Source organism: Liolophura sinensis, chromosome 8 (assembly GCF_032854445.1).
Source record: "Liolophura sinensis isolate JHLJ2023 chromosome 8, CUHK_Ljap_v2, whole genome shotgun sequence".
Classification (NCBI taxonomy): domain Eukaryota; kingdom Metazoa; phylum Mollusca; class Polyplacophora; order Chitonida; family Chitonidae; genus Liolophura; species Liolophura sinensis.
Window position 1 is genome coordinate 705,124 of NC_088302.1, and position 17,744 is coordinate 722,867.

The 17,744-nt window shown below is 43.3% G+C and overlaps 1 protein-coding gene across 1 annotated transcript; it reads left to right on the plus strand.

Moving 5' to 3' along the window:
* The first annotated feature begins 38 nt into the window (after positions 1-38).
* On the plus strand, positions 39-15,860 carry LOC135472685 (N-acetylgalactosamine kinase-like). Its single transcript, XM_064752311.1, has 9 exons — positions 39-173; positions 1,018-1,106; positions 2,575-2,698; positions 5,120-5,357; positions 6,075-6,173; positions 6,440-6,592; positions 6,883-7,093; positions 7,332-7,533; positions 15,656-15,860. Exons 1-9 carry the CDS (start codon positions 118-120, stop codon positions 15,858-15,860), a joined length of 1,377 nt encoding a protein of 458 aa, XP_064608381.1. The 5' UTR covers positions 39-117.
* The last annotated feature ends 1,884 nt before the right edge of the window (positions 15,861-17,744 follow it).

Consider the following 17,744-nt stretch of genomic DNA (forward strand, 5'->3'; position numbering starts at 1 on the left):
TTAGCAGACGCCGTGTCACGTGATAAGAACGTAAGGTCACTGGGTCACCTCAAGCCGCAAAGACGTGTCAGTTCTGTCACCCTGTCTTGAAACGAGTTGCAGGAACTATTCTAAAAGATGTCGTCTGTTGACTGTCCCTCTGTCTTGCCTATACCAGACAGTAAGAAGGAAAGGTACGTATTTAGGACGCCAGAAGATTGGTATTCTCCGGTAGGCTTTACCCAACATTGCTGGCGTGGCTACGGAAACTGGCCCAGTGTTAGTGACGCCTGGCGGCTGGTCCCAGTAGACATGCTGAGATGTCATTTGTGATTCTTCTATTTTGTATACTTTGTAAGAATTGAAATTTTCTGAAAATATCTGCCTATTCGAGGCAAATATTTGTGTCTATTTTGTATTTGCTCTAGTTGTGTTGCAGCAACCTGCGGATGGTCGTGGGTTTCCCCCGGGCTCTGCCCGGTTTTCTCCCACCATAATGCTGCCGCCGTCGTATAAGTGAAATATTCTTGAGTACGACGTAAAACACCAATCAAATGAATAAACAAATATTTGCTCTAGTTCAGTTAAATGAGGAGGCAGCTTATTTTGTGGCATTTGTAAAGACAAAGGTTGTTTCTTAACTAGCTCTTTATTGAACTTTTAAAATTCCTTTTATGATGTGTCAGTGATTCTGTAATGCCGTAATGTCTTTGATGTCACATGTCATTATTATGAGGTGAGAAAGGTTTTGACATCATTAGTATGACTTCATAGTCCTGCTGCCTTGTCCCTCATGTACATGTTTTATGTTTTGCCTCAGTTCAATATTTATTTTACAAAGTGGAAAATCCAATCTGGCCATTTTGCAATGCCCTGAAATAGCAGGACATGCTAATCTTTGGTACTGATACCATGAATAGGATCTCTCTTATCACTGCTGCAAGTTTAAATTCATTCCTGACTTATGTTCAAGAAATGAAGTTGATATACAGTCCTAATATATAGAAATGGGTATATACAATTGGCTTCTGTTATCAGGTGTGAGAAGTTAAAAGCAGCCTTCATTACCAAATATGGTCATCCTCCGACCTTCATTGCACGGGCCAGTGGACGTGTTAACCTCATAGGTATGGCAGCAACAAAAATTAGTAGGAATTTCAAAGGGGACAAGGAAAAGTCATCATTTCAAACCATGCTCGACATTAGAAGCGAGAACAGGAAAGGATTCCTTTAAGTCTGGAAATTAAAGAGAATGAATCATCAGATGTTGCGGGAACCTCCATGTACATGTAGTGAGAGAATGAAACATCTGATGTTGTGGGAACCTCCATGTACATATAGTGAGAGAATGAAACATCTGATGTTGCCAGGACATCCATGTACATGTAGTGAGAGAATGATACATCTGATGTTGCGGGAACCTCCATGTACATGTAGTGAGAGAATGATACATCAGATGTTGCCAGAACCTCCATGTACATGTAGTGAGAGAATGATACATCTGATGTTGCCAGAACCTCCATGTACATGTAGTGAGAGAATGATACATCTGATGTTGCCAGAACCTCCATGTACATGTAGTGAGAGAATGATACATCAGGTGTTGCCAGAACCTCCATGTACATGTAGTGAGAGTATGATACATCAGATGTTGCCAGAACTTCCATGTACATGTAGTGAGAGAATGATATATCTGATGTTGCCAGAACCTCCATGTACATGTAGTGAGAGAATGATACATCTGATGTTGCCAGAACCTCCATGTACATGTAGTGAGAAAATGATACATCAGATGTTGCCAGAACCTCCATTTGCATGTATTGAGAGAATGATACCTCTGATGTTGCCAGAACCTCCATGTACATGTAGTGAGAGAATGATACATCAGGTGTTGCGGGAACCTCCATGTACATGTAGTGAGAGAATGATACATCAGATGTTGCGGGAACCTCCATGTGCATGTAGTGAGAGAGTGAAACATCTGATGTTGCCAGAACCTCCATGTACATGTAGTGAGAGAATGATACATCTGATGTTGCGGGAACCTCCATGTACATGTAGTGTGAGAATGATACATCTAATGTTGTGGGAACCTCCATGTACATGTAGTGAATGATATATCTGATGTTGCCAGAACCTCCATGTACATGTAGTGAGAGAATGATACATCAGATGATGTGGGAACCTCCATGTACATGTAGTGAGAGAATGGTACATCAGATGTTGCCAGAACCTTCATGTATATGTAGTGATTTTTTTCAACAAATTGTTCTATCCATATTGTGGGATCTTAAAGATATGCTTACAAGAACATTTTTTTAATGACCCTCGCAAATTTTAGAAGTCGTCTTTTGATGTAGTGTCTGTGAGGGAAAAATAAAAGAGTGGTCAACTGTGTAATCTCTAAAATTCAAGCCCTCATATTTTGAACATGTACAAGACTATATTAACCCTTTGACTTCTTTCTTTGTGATTGCATCACTGATGTACACAGTGTTATACATGTAAACTAGTATTCAACCCTATGGTTTAATTTGTTTAATTTATTATGCTGTTTATGTCTGTGTAAATATTGTGCATACTTCTGTTTTCTAGGTGAACACATCGACTACCACGGCTATTCAGTGTTACCTATGGCAATAGAACAGGACATCTTGGCAGCTGTCTCTACAAATGATGAAGGCAAACTGAAACTGGCAAACACAAACCCAGGTTACAAGTAAGTTGTAGTACCCAGGGCAAACACAAACCCTGACTACAAGTAAGTTGTAGTACCCAGGGCAAACACAAACCCAGGTTACAAGTAAGTTGTAGTACCCAGGGCAAACACAAACCCAGGTTACAAGTAAGCTGTAGTACCCAGGGCAAACACAAACCCAGACTACAAGTAAGTTGTAGTACCCAGGGCAAACACAAACCCAGACTAAAAGTAGGCTGTAGTACTCAGGGCAAACACAAACCCAGGTTACAAGTAAGTTGTAGTACCCAGAGCAAACACAAACCCAGACTACAAGTAAGCTGTAGTACCCAGGGCAAACACAAACCCAGGTTACAAGTAAGGTGTAGTACCCAGGGCAAACATAAACCCAGACTACAAGTAATTTGTAGTACCCAGGGCAAACACAAACCCAGGTTACAAGTAAGCTGTAGTACCCAGGGCAAACACAAACCCAGACTACAAGTAAGTTGTAATACCCAGGGCAAACACAAACCCAGACTAAAAGTAGGCTGTAGTACTCAGGGCAAACACAAACCCAGGTTACAAGTAAGTTGTAGTACCCAGAGCAAACACAAACCCTGACTACAAGTAAGCTGTAGTACCCAGGGCAAACACAAACCCAGGTTACAAGTAAGGTGTAGTACCCAGGGCAAACACAAACCCAGACTACAAGTAAGTTGTAGTACCCAGGGCAAACACAAACCCAGACTACAAGTAAGCTGTAGTACCCAGGGCAAACACAAACCCTGACTACAAGTAAGCTGTAGTATCCAGGGCAAACACAAACCCAGACTACAAGTAAGTTGTAGTACCCAGGGCAAACACAAACCCTGACTACAAGTAAGTTGTAGTACCCAGGGCAAACACAAACCCAGGTTACAAGTAAGCTGTAGTATCCAGGGCAAACACAAACCCAGACTACAAGTAAGTTGTAGTACCCAGGGCAAACACAAACCCTGACTACAAGTAAGTTGTAGTACCCAGGGCAAACACAGACCCAGGTTACAAGTAAGTTGTAGTACCCAGGGCAAACACAAACCCAGGTTACAAGTAAGTTGTAGTACCCAGGGCAAACACAAACCCTGACTACAAGTAAGTTGTAGTACCCAGGGCAAACACAAACCCAGGTTACAAGTAAGTTGTAGTACCCAGGGCAAACACAAACCCTGACTACAAGTAAGTTGTAGTACCCAGGGCAAACACAAACCCAGGTTACAAGTAAGTTGTAGTACCCAGGGCAAACACAAACCCAGACTACAAGTAAGTTGTAGTACCCAGGGCAAACACAAACCCAGGTTACAAGTAAGTTGTAGTACCCAGGGCAAACACAAACCCTGACTACAAGTAAGTTGTAGTACCCAGGGCAAACACAAACCCCGGTTACAAGTAAGTTGTAGTACCCAGAGCAAACACAAACCCAGACTACAAGTAAGTTGTAATACCCAGGGCAAACACAGACCCAGACTACAAGTAAGTTGTAGTACCCAGGGCAAACACAAACCCTGACTACAAGTAAGCTGTAGTACCCAGGGCAAACACAAACCCAGACTACAAGTAAGTTGTAGTACCCAGGGCAAACACAAACCCAGACTACAAGTAAGTTGTAGTACCCAGGGCAAACACAGACCCAGGTTACAAGTAAGTTGTAGTACCCAAGGCAAACACAAACCCAGGTTACAAGTAAGTTGTAATACCCAAGGCAAACACAAACCCAGACTACAAGTAAGTTGTAGTACCCAGAGCAAACACAAACCCAGGTTACAAGTAAGCTGAAGTACCCAGGGTAAACACAAACCCAGACTACAAGTAAGCTGTAGTACCCAGGGCAAACACAAACCCAGGTTACAAGTAAGCTGAAGTACCCAGGGTAAACACAAACCCAGACTACAAGTAAGCTGTAGTACTTAGGGTTAACACAAATCCAGACTACAAGTAAGCTGTAGTATCGAGGGCAAGCACCAATCCAGACTACAAGTAAGCTGTAGTACCCAGGGTAAGCACAAACCCTCACTACAAGTAAGATGTAGACTACAAGCTATAGACTACAGGTAGGCTGTAGTACTCAGGACAACCACAGACCCAGGTTACAAGTAAGCTGTAGTATTCAGGGTAAACACAAACCCAGACTACAAGTAAGTTGTAGTACCCAGGGTAAGTACAAACCCTCACTACAAGTAAGCTGTAATACCCAGGACAACCACAGACCCAGGTTACAAGTAAGCTGTAGTATTCAGGGTAAACACAAACCCAGGTTACAAGTAAGCTGTAGTATTCAGGGTAAACACAAACCCAGGTTACAAGTAAGCTGTAGTACGTAGGGTAAATTTAAACCTGGACTATTGGCTGTAGCTGTTTAGTTTTACACTTTGTGATGATGATGAAAGCTGTTGTTGATGAATGACCCCTTGTCACTTGTTTCAGGGATTTTGAAAGTAGCTCAAAGGAGAGCCCTATAGACAAGAACAACCCTTCCTGGGAGAAGTACTTCCTATGTGGTATGCGTGGTGTTGTGGAACACCTGGGTTTGGAGGAAGTGAAGGGTATGAGCTGTGTACTGGATGGCCTCATTCCTTCCTGTGCCGGCCTTTCTAGCTCTAGCGCACTTGTCTGCTGCGCTGCGCTCTGCACCATGCATGCCAACGCTCAGAGGCTATCTAAGGTACCCCAACAGCAGGGGAGTTAGATACTTCATCTGGCCTAGTTGTGATTGAGGTGGAGTGGACACTGTTTTATTATTGCGCCACATCCTAATACATTTATATGTACAGTATAGAAAATAATGTGTAGGAAGCTTCAAATGGTAAGTAAAGAAAAGCTGGTAGTCCCAGCCTTGAGCCAGTTTTGTCACAATGTGTCTGTTTGTAGTAGGTCTGGCTTAGGGCAAAAGATAATTCTGGTGCTGTGTCACTAAGCTACAAAACAAGCTGGACACCCTTTCCAGTTAAGGTAGACACAGTGTCCACCACCATTTTTTTATTTAGTAGGCCATGAGAGCAAGTCTAGGTCATGAGTGTAGGTTGGAACCTAAATTTTGAACACATGACCTTTGGCAATGTTAGTAAATTGTAATCAGTAGGATAATCAATTTTTAATCAGTAGGATAATACAAATTTCACAATCTTTTTGTATATGAAAGAGGACAATCAGTGTAATTTATGCATCTGTTTAATTATGTTTTAGAAAAAAGAATTCATTGGTTGGGTTGGCCACTTTCATGACTTCAAAAAAAGTACTGAAAATGGTATCAGTCTAGACAGAATTGATCAAACTGTGCTTCATTAAACACCTTGCAAATTTAAAGAATAGTGAGGTCTGTGGTGCTGTACACTTGTTTATTGTGTGAGTAAAACACTTATTGTCCAATGGCATGTTTCAGACAGAGTTATCTGACCTTTGTGCGAGCTGTGAGCGCTACATTGGCACGGAGGGGGGAGGAATGGATCAAGCCATCTGCTTCTTGGCCAAACCAGGAATTGTAAGTCTAGTGCTGGAACCAGCTCCTTAGCTCTCTGAGAGACTGCTGATAGCTAATATTGCCTTAACTTTGAAGCCATTCTTATCCCATAATATGAACATTGATAATCTTACTTGTACTCAAATAGGTTAGAGGTTGTTACAAACTAAATCTACTGTAAAGAAAACATTATTTTTCATGAATCCTCTAATATACAACTAAGCTTGATATGTAAATGTACAGGCATTGTTATTTCTTTGTTACATGTAATTTTGTCTCTTACACAGGCCAAGTTGATTGACTTCAAGCCTCTCAAGACAACAGACATCAAGTTACCCGAGGGTGCTGTATTTGTGATCAGTAACAGCTGTGTTCAGATGAACAAGGCAGCCACAACTCACTTCAATGCCAGAGTAGTGGAGGGCAGGTTAGCGTGTCAGGTGAGAACTATTGAAACTTTTGACCAAATTTTACACTTTCTTCACAGTTGCTGACAGAAGAATAAATGTAGCGAAAACATAGCCACTAGACTGGACATAGTTTCTCAATTCCACTTATTTTTACCAAGGTGCATTAGTAAAGAAGCCAATTGAAGATGACAAATAGTTCATTGTCTTAGTTGCTAAATCATGCCTTTCATCCATGAGGAGAAAGCTTTATTTGATGTTCAGTGTTTAAAATAAGGAGAAACATATTATGTGGAAGTGCATCTTATAATATTTGTTTTCAGTTAATAGCTAAAGGGAATGGCTTAGCCTGGCGTGATATGAAGCGCCTGAAGGATTTACAAGTCACCCTGGGGGTCAAACTGAGCGACATGCCAGAAGTGGTTAAGGCAGCCATACATCCTGAACCTTACACCAAAGATGAGCTGTGTGGAATTCTGGGAGTTTCAGCAGAAGAACTGGCTCAGACCAGCTTAAGTGCCAACACATCTGAAAGTAAGAGTTGTCATGGTGATTCATATTCCATGGGTTAAAAATGTTAGACCACATTTTAAGATCACTTCAGTGGGTGGAAATATTGCTGTCATATTTTTCTCTCCATGTTGAATGACAGATGACTTCTAATTGTTATTCTTGTGCCTCGAGTTGTGCTAGAAATGGTCCTCCGTGCATGTGATACACACCACAATAGATTGGATAAGGGGAGGTAACTGTTGTTGATGTTTGTTGACAGTGCAGAACTTCAACCTGTATGACAGAGCCATGCATGTGTACCAAGAAGCAGAAAGGGTGTACCAGTTCAAGGAGACATGTGAGAACAGCCCATCCAATGTGATGGAAGGGTTAGGTCAGCTGATGAGCGATAGTCACAGGAGCTGCCGAGACTTGTACCAGTGCAGCTGTCCTGAGCTGGATGATTTGGTGGAGACATGTCTGTAAGTAGACAATGCTAAGGTCAAGGTCATGATGTAGTGTCATATGTACAGAGACTTGTACCAGTGCAGCTGTCCTCAGCTGGATGATTGGGTGGAGACATGTCTGTAAGTAGACAATGCTAAGGTCACGGTCATGATGTAGTGTCATATGTACAGAGACTTGTACTAGTGCAGCTGTCCTGAGCTGGATGATTGGGTGGAGACATGTCTGTAAGTAGACAATGCTAAGGTCACGGTCATGATGTAGTGTCATATGTACAGAGACTTGTACTAGTGCAGCTGTCCTGAGCTGGATGATTGGGTGGAGACATGTCTGTAAGTAGACAATGCTAAGGTCACGGTCATGATGTAGTGTCATATGTACAGAGACTTGTACCAGTGCAGCTGTCCTGAGCTGGATGATTGGGTGGAGACATGTCTGTAAGTAGACAATGCTAAGGTCACGGTCATGATGTAGTGTCATATGTACAGAGACTTGTACCAGTGCAGCTGTCCTCAGCTGGATGATTGGGTGGAGACATGTCTGTAAGTAGACAATGCTAAGGTCATGGTCATGATGTAGTGTCATATGTACAGAGACTTGTACCAGTGCAGCTGTCCTGAGCTGGATAATTGGGTGGAGACATGTCTGTAAGTAGACAATGCTAAGGTCACGGTCATGATGTAGTGTCATATGTACAGAGACTTGTACCAGTGCAGCTGTCCTGAGCTGGATAATTGGGTGGAGACATGTCTGTAAGTAGACAATGCTAAGGTCACGGTCATGATGTAGTGTCATATGTACAGAGACTTGTACCAGTGCAGCTGTCCTCAGCTGGATGATTGGGTGGAGACATGTCTGTAAGTAGACAATGCTAAGGTCACAGCCATGATGTAGTGTCATATGTACAGAGACTTGTACCAGTGCAGCTGTCCTCAGCTGGATGATTGGGTGGAGACATGTCTGTAAGTAGACAATGCTAAGGTCATGGTCATGATGTAGTGTCATATGTACAGAGACTTGTACCAGTGCAGCTGTCCTCAGCTGGATGATTGGGTGGAGACATGTCTGTAAGTAGACAATGCTAAGGTCACGGTCATGATGTAGTGTCATATGTACAGAGACTTGTACCAGTGCAGCTGTCCTGAGCTGGATGATTTGGTGGAGACATGTCTGTAAGTAGACAATGCTAAGGTCACGGTCATGATGTAGTGTCATATGTACAGAGACTTGTACTAGTGCAGCTGTCCTCAGCTGGATGATTGGGTGGAGACATGTCTGTAAGTAGACAATGCTAAGGTCATGGTCATGATGTAGTGTCATATGTACAGAGACTTGTACTAGTGCAGCTGTCCTCAGCTGGATGATTGGGTGGAGACATGTCTGTAAGTAGACAATGCTAAGGTCATGGTCATGATGTAGTGTCATATGTACAGAGACTTGTACCAGTGCAGCTGTCCTGAGCTGGATGATTGGGTGGAGACATGTCTGTAAGTAGACAATGCTAAGGTCACAGCCATGATGTAGTGTCATATGTACAGAGACTTGTACTAGTGCAGCTGTCCTGAGCTGGATGATTGGGTGGAGACATGTCTGTAAGTAGACAATGCTAAGGTCACGGTCATGATGTAGTGTCATATGTACAGAGACTTGTACTAGTGCAGCTGTCCTCAGCTGGATGATTGGGTGGAGACATCTCTGTAAGTAGACAATGCTAAGGTCACGGTCATGATGTAGTGTCATATGTACAGAGACTTGTACCAGTGCAGCTGTCCTGAGCTGGATGATTTGGTGGAGACATGTCTGTAAGTAGACAATGCTAAGGTCACGGTCATGATGTAGTGTCATATGTACAGAGACTTGTACCAGTGCAGCTGTCCTCAGCTGGATGATTTGGTGGAAGCCATGTCTGTAAGTAGACAATGCTAAGGTCACGGTCATGATGTAGTGTCATATGTACAGAGACTTGTACCAGTGCAGCTGTCCTGAGCTGTATGATTGGGTGGAGACATGTCTGTAAGTAGACAATGCTGAGGTCACGGTCATGATGTAGTGTCATATGTACAGAGACTTGTACCAGTGCAGCTGTCCTCAGCTGGATGATTGGGTGGAGACATGTCTGTAAGTAGACAATGCTAAGGTCACAGCCATGATGTAGTGTCATATGTACAGAGACTTGTACCAGTGCAGCTGTCCTCAGCTGGATGATTGGGTGGAGACATGTCTGTAAGTAGACAATGCTAAGGTCATGGTCATGATGTAGTGTCATATGTACAGAGACTTGTACCAGTGCAGCTGTCCTCAGCTGGATGATTGGGTGGAGACATGTCTGTAAGTAGACAATGCTAAGGTCACGGTCATGATGTAGTGTCATATGTACAGAGACTTGTACCAGTGCAGCTGTCCTGAGCTGGATGATTTGGTGGAGACATGTCTGTAAGTAGACAATGCTAAGGTCACGGTCATGATGTAGTGTCATATGTACAGAGACTTGTACTAGTGCAGCTGTCCTGAGCTGGATGATTGGGTGGAGACATGTCTGTAAGTAGACAATGCTAAGGTCATGGTCATGATGTAGTGTCATATGTACAGAGACTTGTACTAGTGCAGCTGTCCTGAGCTGGATGATTGGGTGGAGACATGTCTGTAAGTAGACAATGCTAAGGTCATGGTCATGATGTAGTGTCATATGTACAGAGACTTGTACCAGTGCAGCTGTCCTCAGCTGGATGATTGGGTGGAGACATGTCTGTAAGTAGACAATGCTAAGGTCATGGTCATGATGTAGTGTCATATGTACAGAGACTTGTACCAGTGCAGCTGTCCTCAGCTGGATGATTTGGTGGAGACATGTCTGTAAGTAGACAATGCTAAGGTCACGGTCATGATGTAGTGTCATATGTACAGAGACTTGTACCAGTGCAGCTGTCCTCAGCTGGATGATTGGGTATAGACATGTCTGTAAGTAGACAATGCTAAGGTCACAGCCATGATGTAGTGTCATATGTACAGAGACTTGTACTAGTGCAGCTGTCCTCAGCTGGATGATTGGGTGGAGACATGTCTGTAAGTAGACAATGCTAAGGTCACGGTCATGATGTAGTGTCATGTACAGAGACTTGTACCAGTGCAGCTGTCCTGAGCTGGATGATTGGGTGGAGACATGTCTGTAAGTAGACAATGCTAAGGTCACGGTCATGATGTAGTGTCATATGTACAGAGACTTGTACCAGTGCAGCTGTCCTCAGCTGGATGATTGGGTGGAGACATGTTTGTAAGTAGACAATGCTAAGGTCATGGTCATGATGTAGTGTCATATGTACAGAGACTTGTACCAGTGCAGCTGTCCTCAGCTGGATGATTGGGTGGAGACATGTCTGTAAGTAGACAATGCTAAGGTCACAGCCATGATGTAGTGTCATATGTACAGAGACTTGTACCAGTGCAGCTGTCCTCAGCTGGATGATTGGGTGGAGACATGTCTGTAAGTAGACAATGCTAAGGTCACAGTCATGATGTAGTGTCATATGTACAGAGACTTGTACCAGTGCAGCTGTCCTGAGCTGGATGATTTGGTGGAGACATGTCTGTAAGTAGACAATGCTAAGGTCACAGTCATGATGTAGTGTCATATGTACATAGACTTGTACCAGTGCAGCTGTCCTCAGCTGGATGATTGGGTGGAGACATGTCTGTAAGTAGACAATGCTAAGGTCACAGTCATGATGTAGTGTCATATGTACATAGACTTGTACCAGTGTAGCTGTCCTGAGCTGGATGATTGGGTGGAGACATGTCTGTAAGTAGACAATGCTAAGGTCACAGCCATGATGTAGTGTCATATGTACAGAGACTTGTACTAGTGCAGCTGTCCTCAGCTGGATGATTGGGTGGAGACATGTCTGTAAGTAGACAATGCTAAGGTCACGGTCATGATGTAGTGTCATATGTACAGAGACTTGTACCAGTGCAGCTGTCCTGAGCTGGATGATTGGGTGGAGACATGTCTGTAAGTAGACAATGCTAAGGTCACGGTCATGATGTAGTGTCATATGTACAGAGACTTGTACCAGTGCAGCTGTCCTCAGCTGGATGATTGGGTGGAGACATGTTTGTAAGTAGACAATGCTAAGGTCATGGTCATGATGTAGTGTCATATGTACAGAGACTTGTACCAGTGCAGCTGTCCTGAGCTGGATGATTGGGTGGAGACATGTCTGTAAGTAGACAATGCTAAGGTCACAGCCATGATGTAGTGTCATATGTACAGAGACTTGTACCAGTGCAGCTGTCCTCAGCTGGATGATTGGGTGGAGACATGTCTGTAAGTAGACAATGCTAAGGTCACAGTCATGATGTAGTGTCATATGTACAGAGACTTGTACCAGTGCAGCTGTCCTGAGCTGGATGATTGGGTGGAGACATGTCTGTAAGTAGACAATGCTAAGGTCACAGTCATGATTTAGTGTCATATGTACATAGACTTGTACCAGTGTAGCTGTCCTGAGCTGGATGATTGGGTGGAGACATGTCTGTAAGTAGACAATGCTAAGGTCACAGTCATGATGTAGTGTCATATGTACAGAGACTTGTACCAGTGCAGCTGTCCTGAGCTGGATGATTGGGTGGAGACATGTCTGTAAGTAGACAATGCTAAGGTCACGGTCATGATGTAGTGTCATATGTACAGAGACTTGTACCAGTGCAGCTGTCCTGAGCTGGATGATTGGGTGGAGACATGTCTGTAAGTAGACAATGCTAAGGTCACGGTCATGATGTAGTGTCATATGTACAGAGACTTGTACCAGTGCAGCTGTCCTCAGCTGGATGATTGGGTGGAGACATGTCTGTAAGTAGACAATGCTAAGGTCACGGCCATGATGTAGTGTCATATGTACAGAGACTTGTACCAGTGCAGCTGTCCTCAGCTGGATGATTGGGTGGAGACATGTCTGTAAGTAGACAATGCTAAGGTCACGGTCATGATGTAGTGTCATATGTACAGAGACTTGTACCAGTGCAGCTGTCCTGAGCTGGATGATTGGGTGGAGACATGTCTGTAAGTAGACAATGCTAAGGTCATGGTCATGATGTAGTGTCATATGTACAGAGACTTGTACCAGTGCAGCTGTCCTGAGCTGGATGATTGGGTGGAGACATGTCTGTAAGTAGACAATGCTAAGGTCATGGTCATGATGTAGTGTCATATGTACAGAGACTTGTACTAGTGCAGCTGTCCTGAGCTGGATGATTGGGTGGAGACATGTCTGTAAGTAGACAATGCTAAGGTCATGGTCATGATGTAGTGTCATATGTACAGAGACTTGTACCAGTGCAGCTGTCCTGAGCTGGATGATTGGGTGGAGACATGTCTGTAAGTAGACAATGCTAAGGTCACAGCCATGTATGTAGTGTCATATGTACAGAGACTTGTACCAGTGCAGCTGTCCTCAGCTGGATGATTGGGTGGAGACATTTCTGTAAGTAGACAATGCTAAGGTCACAGCCATGTATGTAGTGTCATATGTACAGAGACTTGTACTAGTGCAGCTGTCCTGAGCTGGATGATTGGATGGAGACATGTCTGTAAGTAGACAATGCTAAGGTCATGGTCATGATCTAGTGTCATATGTACAGAGACTTGTACCAGTGCAGCTGTCCTGAGCTGTATGATTTGGTGGAGACATGTCTGTAAGTAGACAATGCTAAGGTCACAGCCATGTATGTAGTGTCATATTTACAGAGACTTGTACCAGTGCAGCTGTCCTGAGCTGGATGATTGGGTGGAGACATGTCTGTAAGTAGACAATGCTAAGGTCACAGCCATGTATGTAGTGTCATATGTACAGAGACTTGTACTAGTGCAGCTGTCCTCAGCTGGATGATTGGATGGAGACATGTCTGTAAGTAGACAATGCTAAGGTCATGGTCATGATGTAGTGTCATATGTACAGAGACTTGTACTAGTGCAGCTGTCCTGAGCTGGATGATTTGGTGGAGACATGTCTGTAAGTAGACAATGCTAAGGTCATGGTCATGATGTAGTGTCATATGTACAGAGACTTGTACCAGTGCAGCTGTCCTCAGCTGGATGATTGGGTGGAGACATGTCTGTAAGTAGACAATGCTAAGGTCACGGTCATGATGTAGTGTCATATGTACAGAGACTTGTACCAGTGCAGCTGTCCTGAGCTGGATGATTGGGTATAGACATGTCTGTAAGTAGACAATGCTAAGGTCACAGCCATGATGTAGTGTCATATGTACAGAGACTTGTACCAGTGCAGCTGTCCTCAGCTGGATGATTGGGTGGAGACATGTCTGTAAGTAGACAATGCTAAGGTCACGGTCATGATGTAGTGTCATATGTACAGAGACTTGTACCAGTGCAGCTGTCCTGAGCTGGATGATTGGGTGGAGACATGTCTGTAAGTAGACAATGCTAAGGTCACGGTCATGATGTAGTGTCATATGTACAGAGACTTGTACCAGTGCAGCTGTCCTCAGCTGGATGATTGGGTGGAGACATGTCTGTAAGTAGACAATGCTAAGGTCACGGCCATGATGTAGTGTCATATGTACAGAGACTTGTACCAGTGCAGCTGTCCTCAGCTGGATGATTGGGTGGAGACATGTCTGTAAGTAGACAATGCTAAGGTCACGGTCATGATGTAGTGTCATATGTACAGAGACTTGTACCAGTGCAGCTGTCCTGAGCTGGATGATTGGGTGGAGACATGTCTGTAAGTAGACAATGCTAAGGTCATGGTCATGATGTAGTGTCATATGTACAGAGACTTGTACCAGTGCAGCTGTCCTGAGCTGGATGATTGGGTGGAGACATGTCTGTAAGTAGACAATGCTAAGGTCATGGTCATGATGTAGTGTCATATGTACAGAGACTTGTACTAGTGCAGCTGTCCTGAGCTGGATGATTGGGTGGAGACATGTCTGTAAGTAGACAATGCTAAGGTCATGGTCATGATGTAGTGTCATATGTACAGAGACTTGTACCAGTGCAGCTGTCCTGAGCTGGATGATTGGGTGGAGACATGTCTGTAAGTAGACAATGCTAAGGTCACAGCCATGTATGTAGTGTCATATGTACAGAGACTTGTACCAGTGCAGCTGTCCTGAGCTGGATGATTGGGTGGAGACATTTCTGTAAGTAGACAATGCTAAGGGCACAGCCATGTATGTAGTGTCATATGTACAGAGACTTGTACTAGTGCAGCTGTCCTCAGCTGGATGATTGGATGGAGACATGTCTGTAAGTAGACAATGCTAAGGTCATGGTCATGATGTAGTGTCATATGTACAGAGACTTGTACCAGTGCAGCTGTCCTGAGCTGTATGATTTGGTGGAGACATGTCTGTAAGTAGACAATGCTAAGGTCACAGCCATGTATGTAGTGTCATATGTACAGAGACTTGTACCAGTGCAGCTGTCCTCAGCTGGATGATTGGGTGGAGACATGTCTGTAAGTAGACAATGCTAAGGTCACAGCCATGTATGTAGTGTCATATGTACAGAGACTTGTACTAGTGCAGCTGTCCTCAGCTGGATGATTGGATGGAGACATGTCTGTAAGTAGACAATGCTAAGGTCATGGTCATGATGTAGTGTCATATGTACAGAGACTTGTACCAGTGCAGCTGTCCTGAGCTGGATGATTTGGTGGAGACATGTCTGTAAGTAGACAATGCTAAGGTCACAGCCATGTATGTAGTGTCATATGTACAGAGACTTGTACTAGTGCAGCTGTCCTCAGCTGGATGATTGGATGGAGACATGTTTGTAAGTAGACAATGCTAAGGTCATGGTCATGATGTAGTGTCATATGTACAGAGACTTGTACCAGTGCAGCTGTCCTGAGCTGGATGATTTGGTGGAGACATGTCTGTAAGTAGACAATGCTAAGGTCACAGCCATGTATGTACAGATTGATATTACTGTCTGAGTTTTATGTTGAGGGACGATTTCAGGCCTTGTGAACTATAGGTTTTAATGCACATTTAGGCTGGTCTTTACCGTGGATTATGGACTGGAGTGACATGGAGTGGCTGCTCCTGGAGTATTTATAGAAACAAAGAACAACTAGATAAATATTATGTCAAAGTTTTGCTGTTCCTTCTCCACAGGAAGGCTGGCGCATACGGTTCTCGTCTGACAGGGGCAGGATGGGGTGGATGTGCCGTGTCTCTTGTCCCAACCAATCAGGTGCAGGCATTCCTGTCACAAGTCACTGCAGAGTTTTACAACAAGGATGAGAGAAGAGCCAGTCAGATCAAAGAGAGCTTGTTTGCCACTGCCCCTGGTGGAGGTGCTGCCCTCTATTGTCTGTAACATGGGATCGTGGCTAACTGCGGGGATCTTGGCTAACAACTGGGATCTTGGCCAACTACTGGAATCTTGGACAACTACTGGGAACTTGGCTAACTACTGGGATCTTGCCCATCTTCGGGGATCTTGGCTAATTCCTGGGATCTTGGCTACCTGCTGGGATCTTGGCTAACTACTGGGATTTTGGCTGATTGCTGGGATCTTGGTTAACTACTGAGATCTTGGCTCGGTGCTGGGATGTCTCCATGTGATGTGGCTCGTTGTATAATGATCAGCTGATAAATGATTTTGCATGAAACACACTTTTTTGTTGGCTTATCTTTTGGACATTTTTTTTTGGTTTGAAACTTTTGTTATTTGGGCAGATCAGCATGGAAATTTGAATTTATCAGAACGGTTTTTGACATAGTCACCATGTGCTGTGATACCACCACAAACTCCATAGTTCTACAGCTTGCTTTGTAATATACATGTACACATGCTGACGATGATGGTTGTTATTTTACATTGACACTGCATAAAAAGTCAGAGCTTTCTTACCATCAGTAATGAGCTCATTTTATCTGAACATTCTGTGTGTAAACTTCATGTAGCATTCAACATTCCAGATCACTGCTTTCTTACCATCAGTAATAAGCTCATTTTACCTGAACATTCTGTGTGTACACTTCATGTAGCAGTCAACATTCCAGATCATTGCTTTCTTACCATCAGTAATAAGCTCATTTTACCTGAACATTCTGTGTGTAAACTTCATGTAGCAGTCAACATTCCAGATCACTGCTTTCTTACCATCAGTAATAAGCTCATTTTATCTGAACATTCTGTGTGTACACTTCATGTAGCAGTCAACATTCCAGATCACTGCTTTCTTACCATCAGTAATAAGCTCATTTTATCTGAACATTCTGTGTGTAAACTTCATGTAGCAGTCAACATTCCAGATCACTGCTTTCTTACCATCAGTAATAAGCTCATTTTATCTGAACATTCTGTGTGTACACTTCATGTAGCAGTCAACATCCCAGATCACTGCTTTCTTACCATCAGTAATAAGCTCATTTTACCTGAACATTCTGTGTGTACACTTCATGTAGCAGTCAACATCCCAGATCACTGCTTTCTTACCATCAGTAATAAGCTCATTTTACCTGACCATTCTGTGTGTAAACTTCATGTAGCAGTCAACATTCCAGATCACTGCTTTCTTACCATCAGTAATAAGCTCATTTTATCTGATCATTCTGTGTGTACACTTCATGTAGCAGTCAACATTCCAGATCACTGCTTTCTTACCATCAGTAATAAGCTCATTTTATCTGAACATTCTGTGTGTAAACTTCATGTAGCAGTCAACATTCCAGATCACTGCTTTCTTACCATCAGTAATAAGCTCATTTTACCTGACCATTCTGTGTGTACACTTCATGTAGCAGTCAACATCCCAGATCACTGCTTTCTTACCGTCAGTAATAAGCTGATTTTACCTGACCATTCTGTGTGTACACTTCATGTAGCAGTCAACATTCCAGATCACTGCTTTCTTACCGTCAGTAATAAGCTCATTTTACCTGACCATTCTGTGTGTACACTTCATGTAGCAGTCAACATCCCAGATCACTGCTTTCTTACCATCAGTAATAAGCTCATTTTACCTGACCATTCTGTGTGTAAACTTCATGTAGCAGTCAACATTCCAGATCACTGCTTTCTTACCATCAGTAATAAGCTCATTTTATCTGATCATTCTGTGTGTACACTTCATGTAGCAGTCAACATCCCAGATCACTGCTTTCTTACCATCAGTAATGAGCTCATTTTACCTGAACATTCTGTGTGTAAACTTCATGTAGCATTCAACATCCCAGATCACTGCTTTCTTACCAT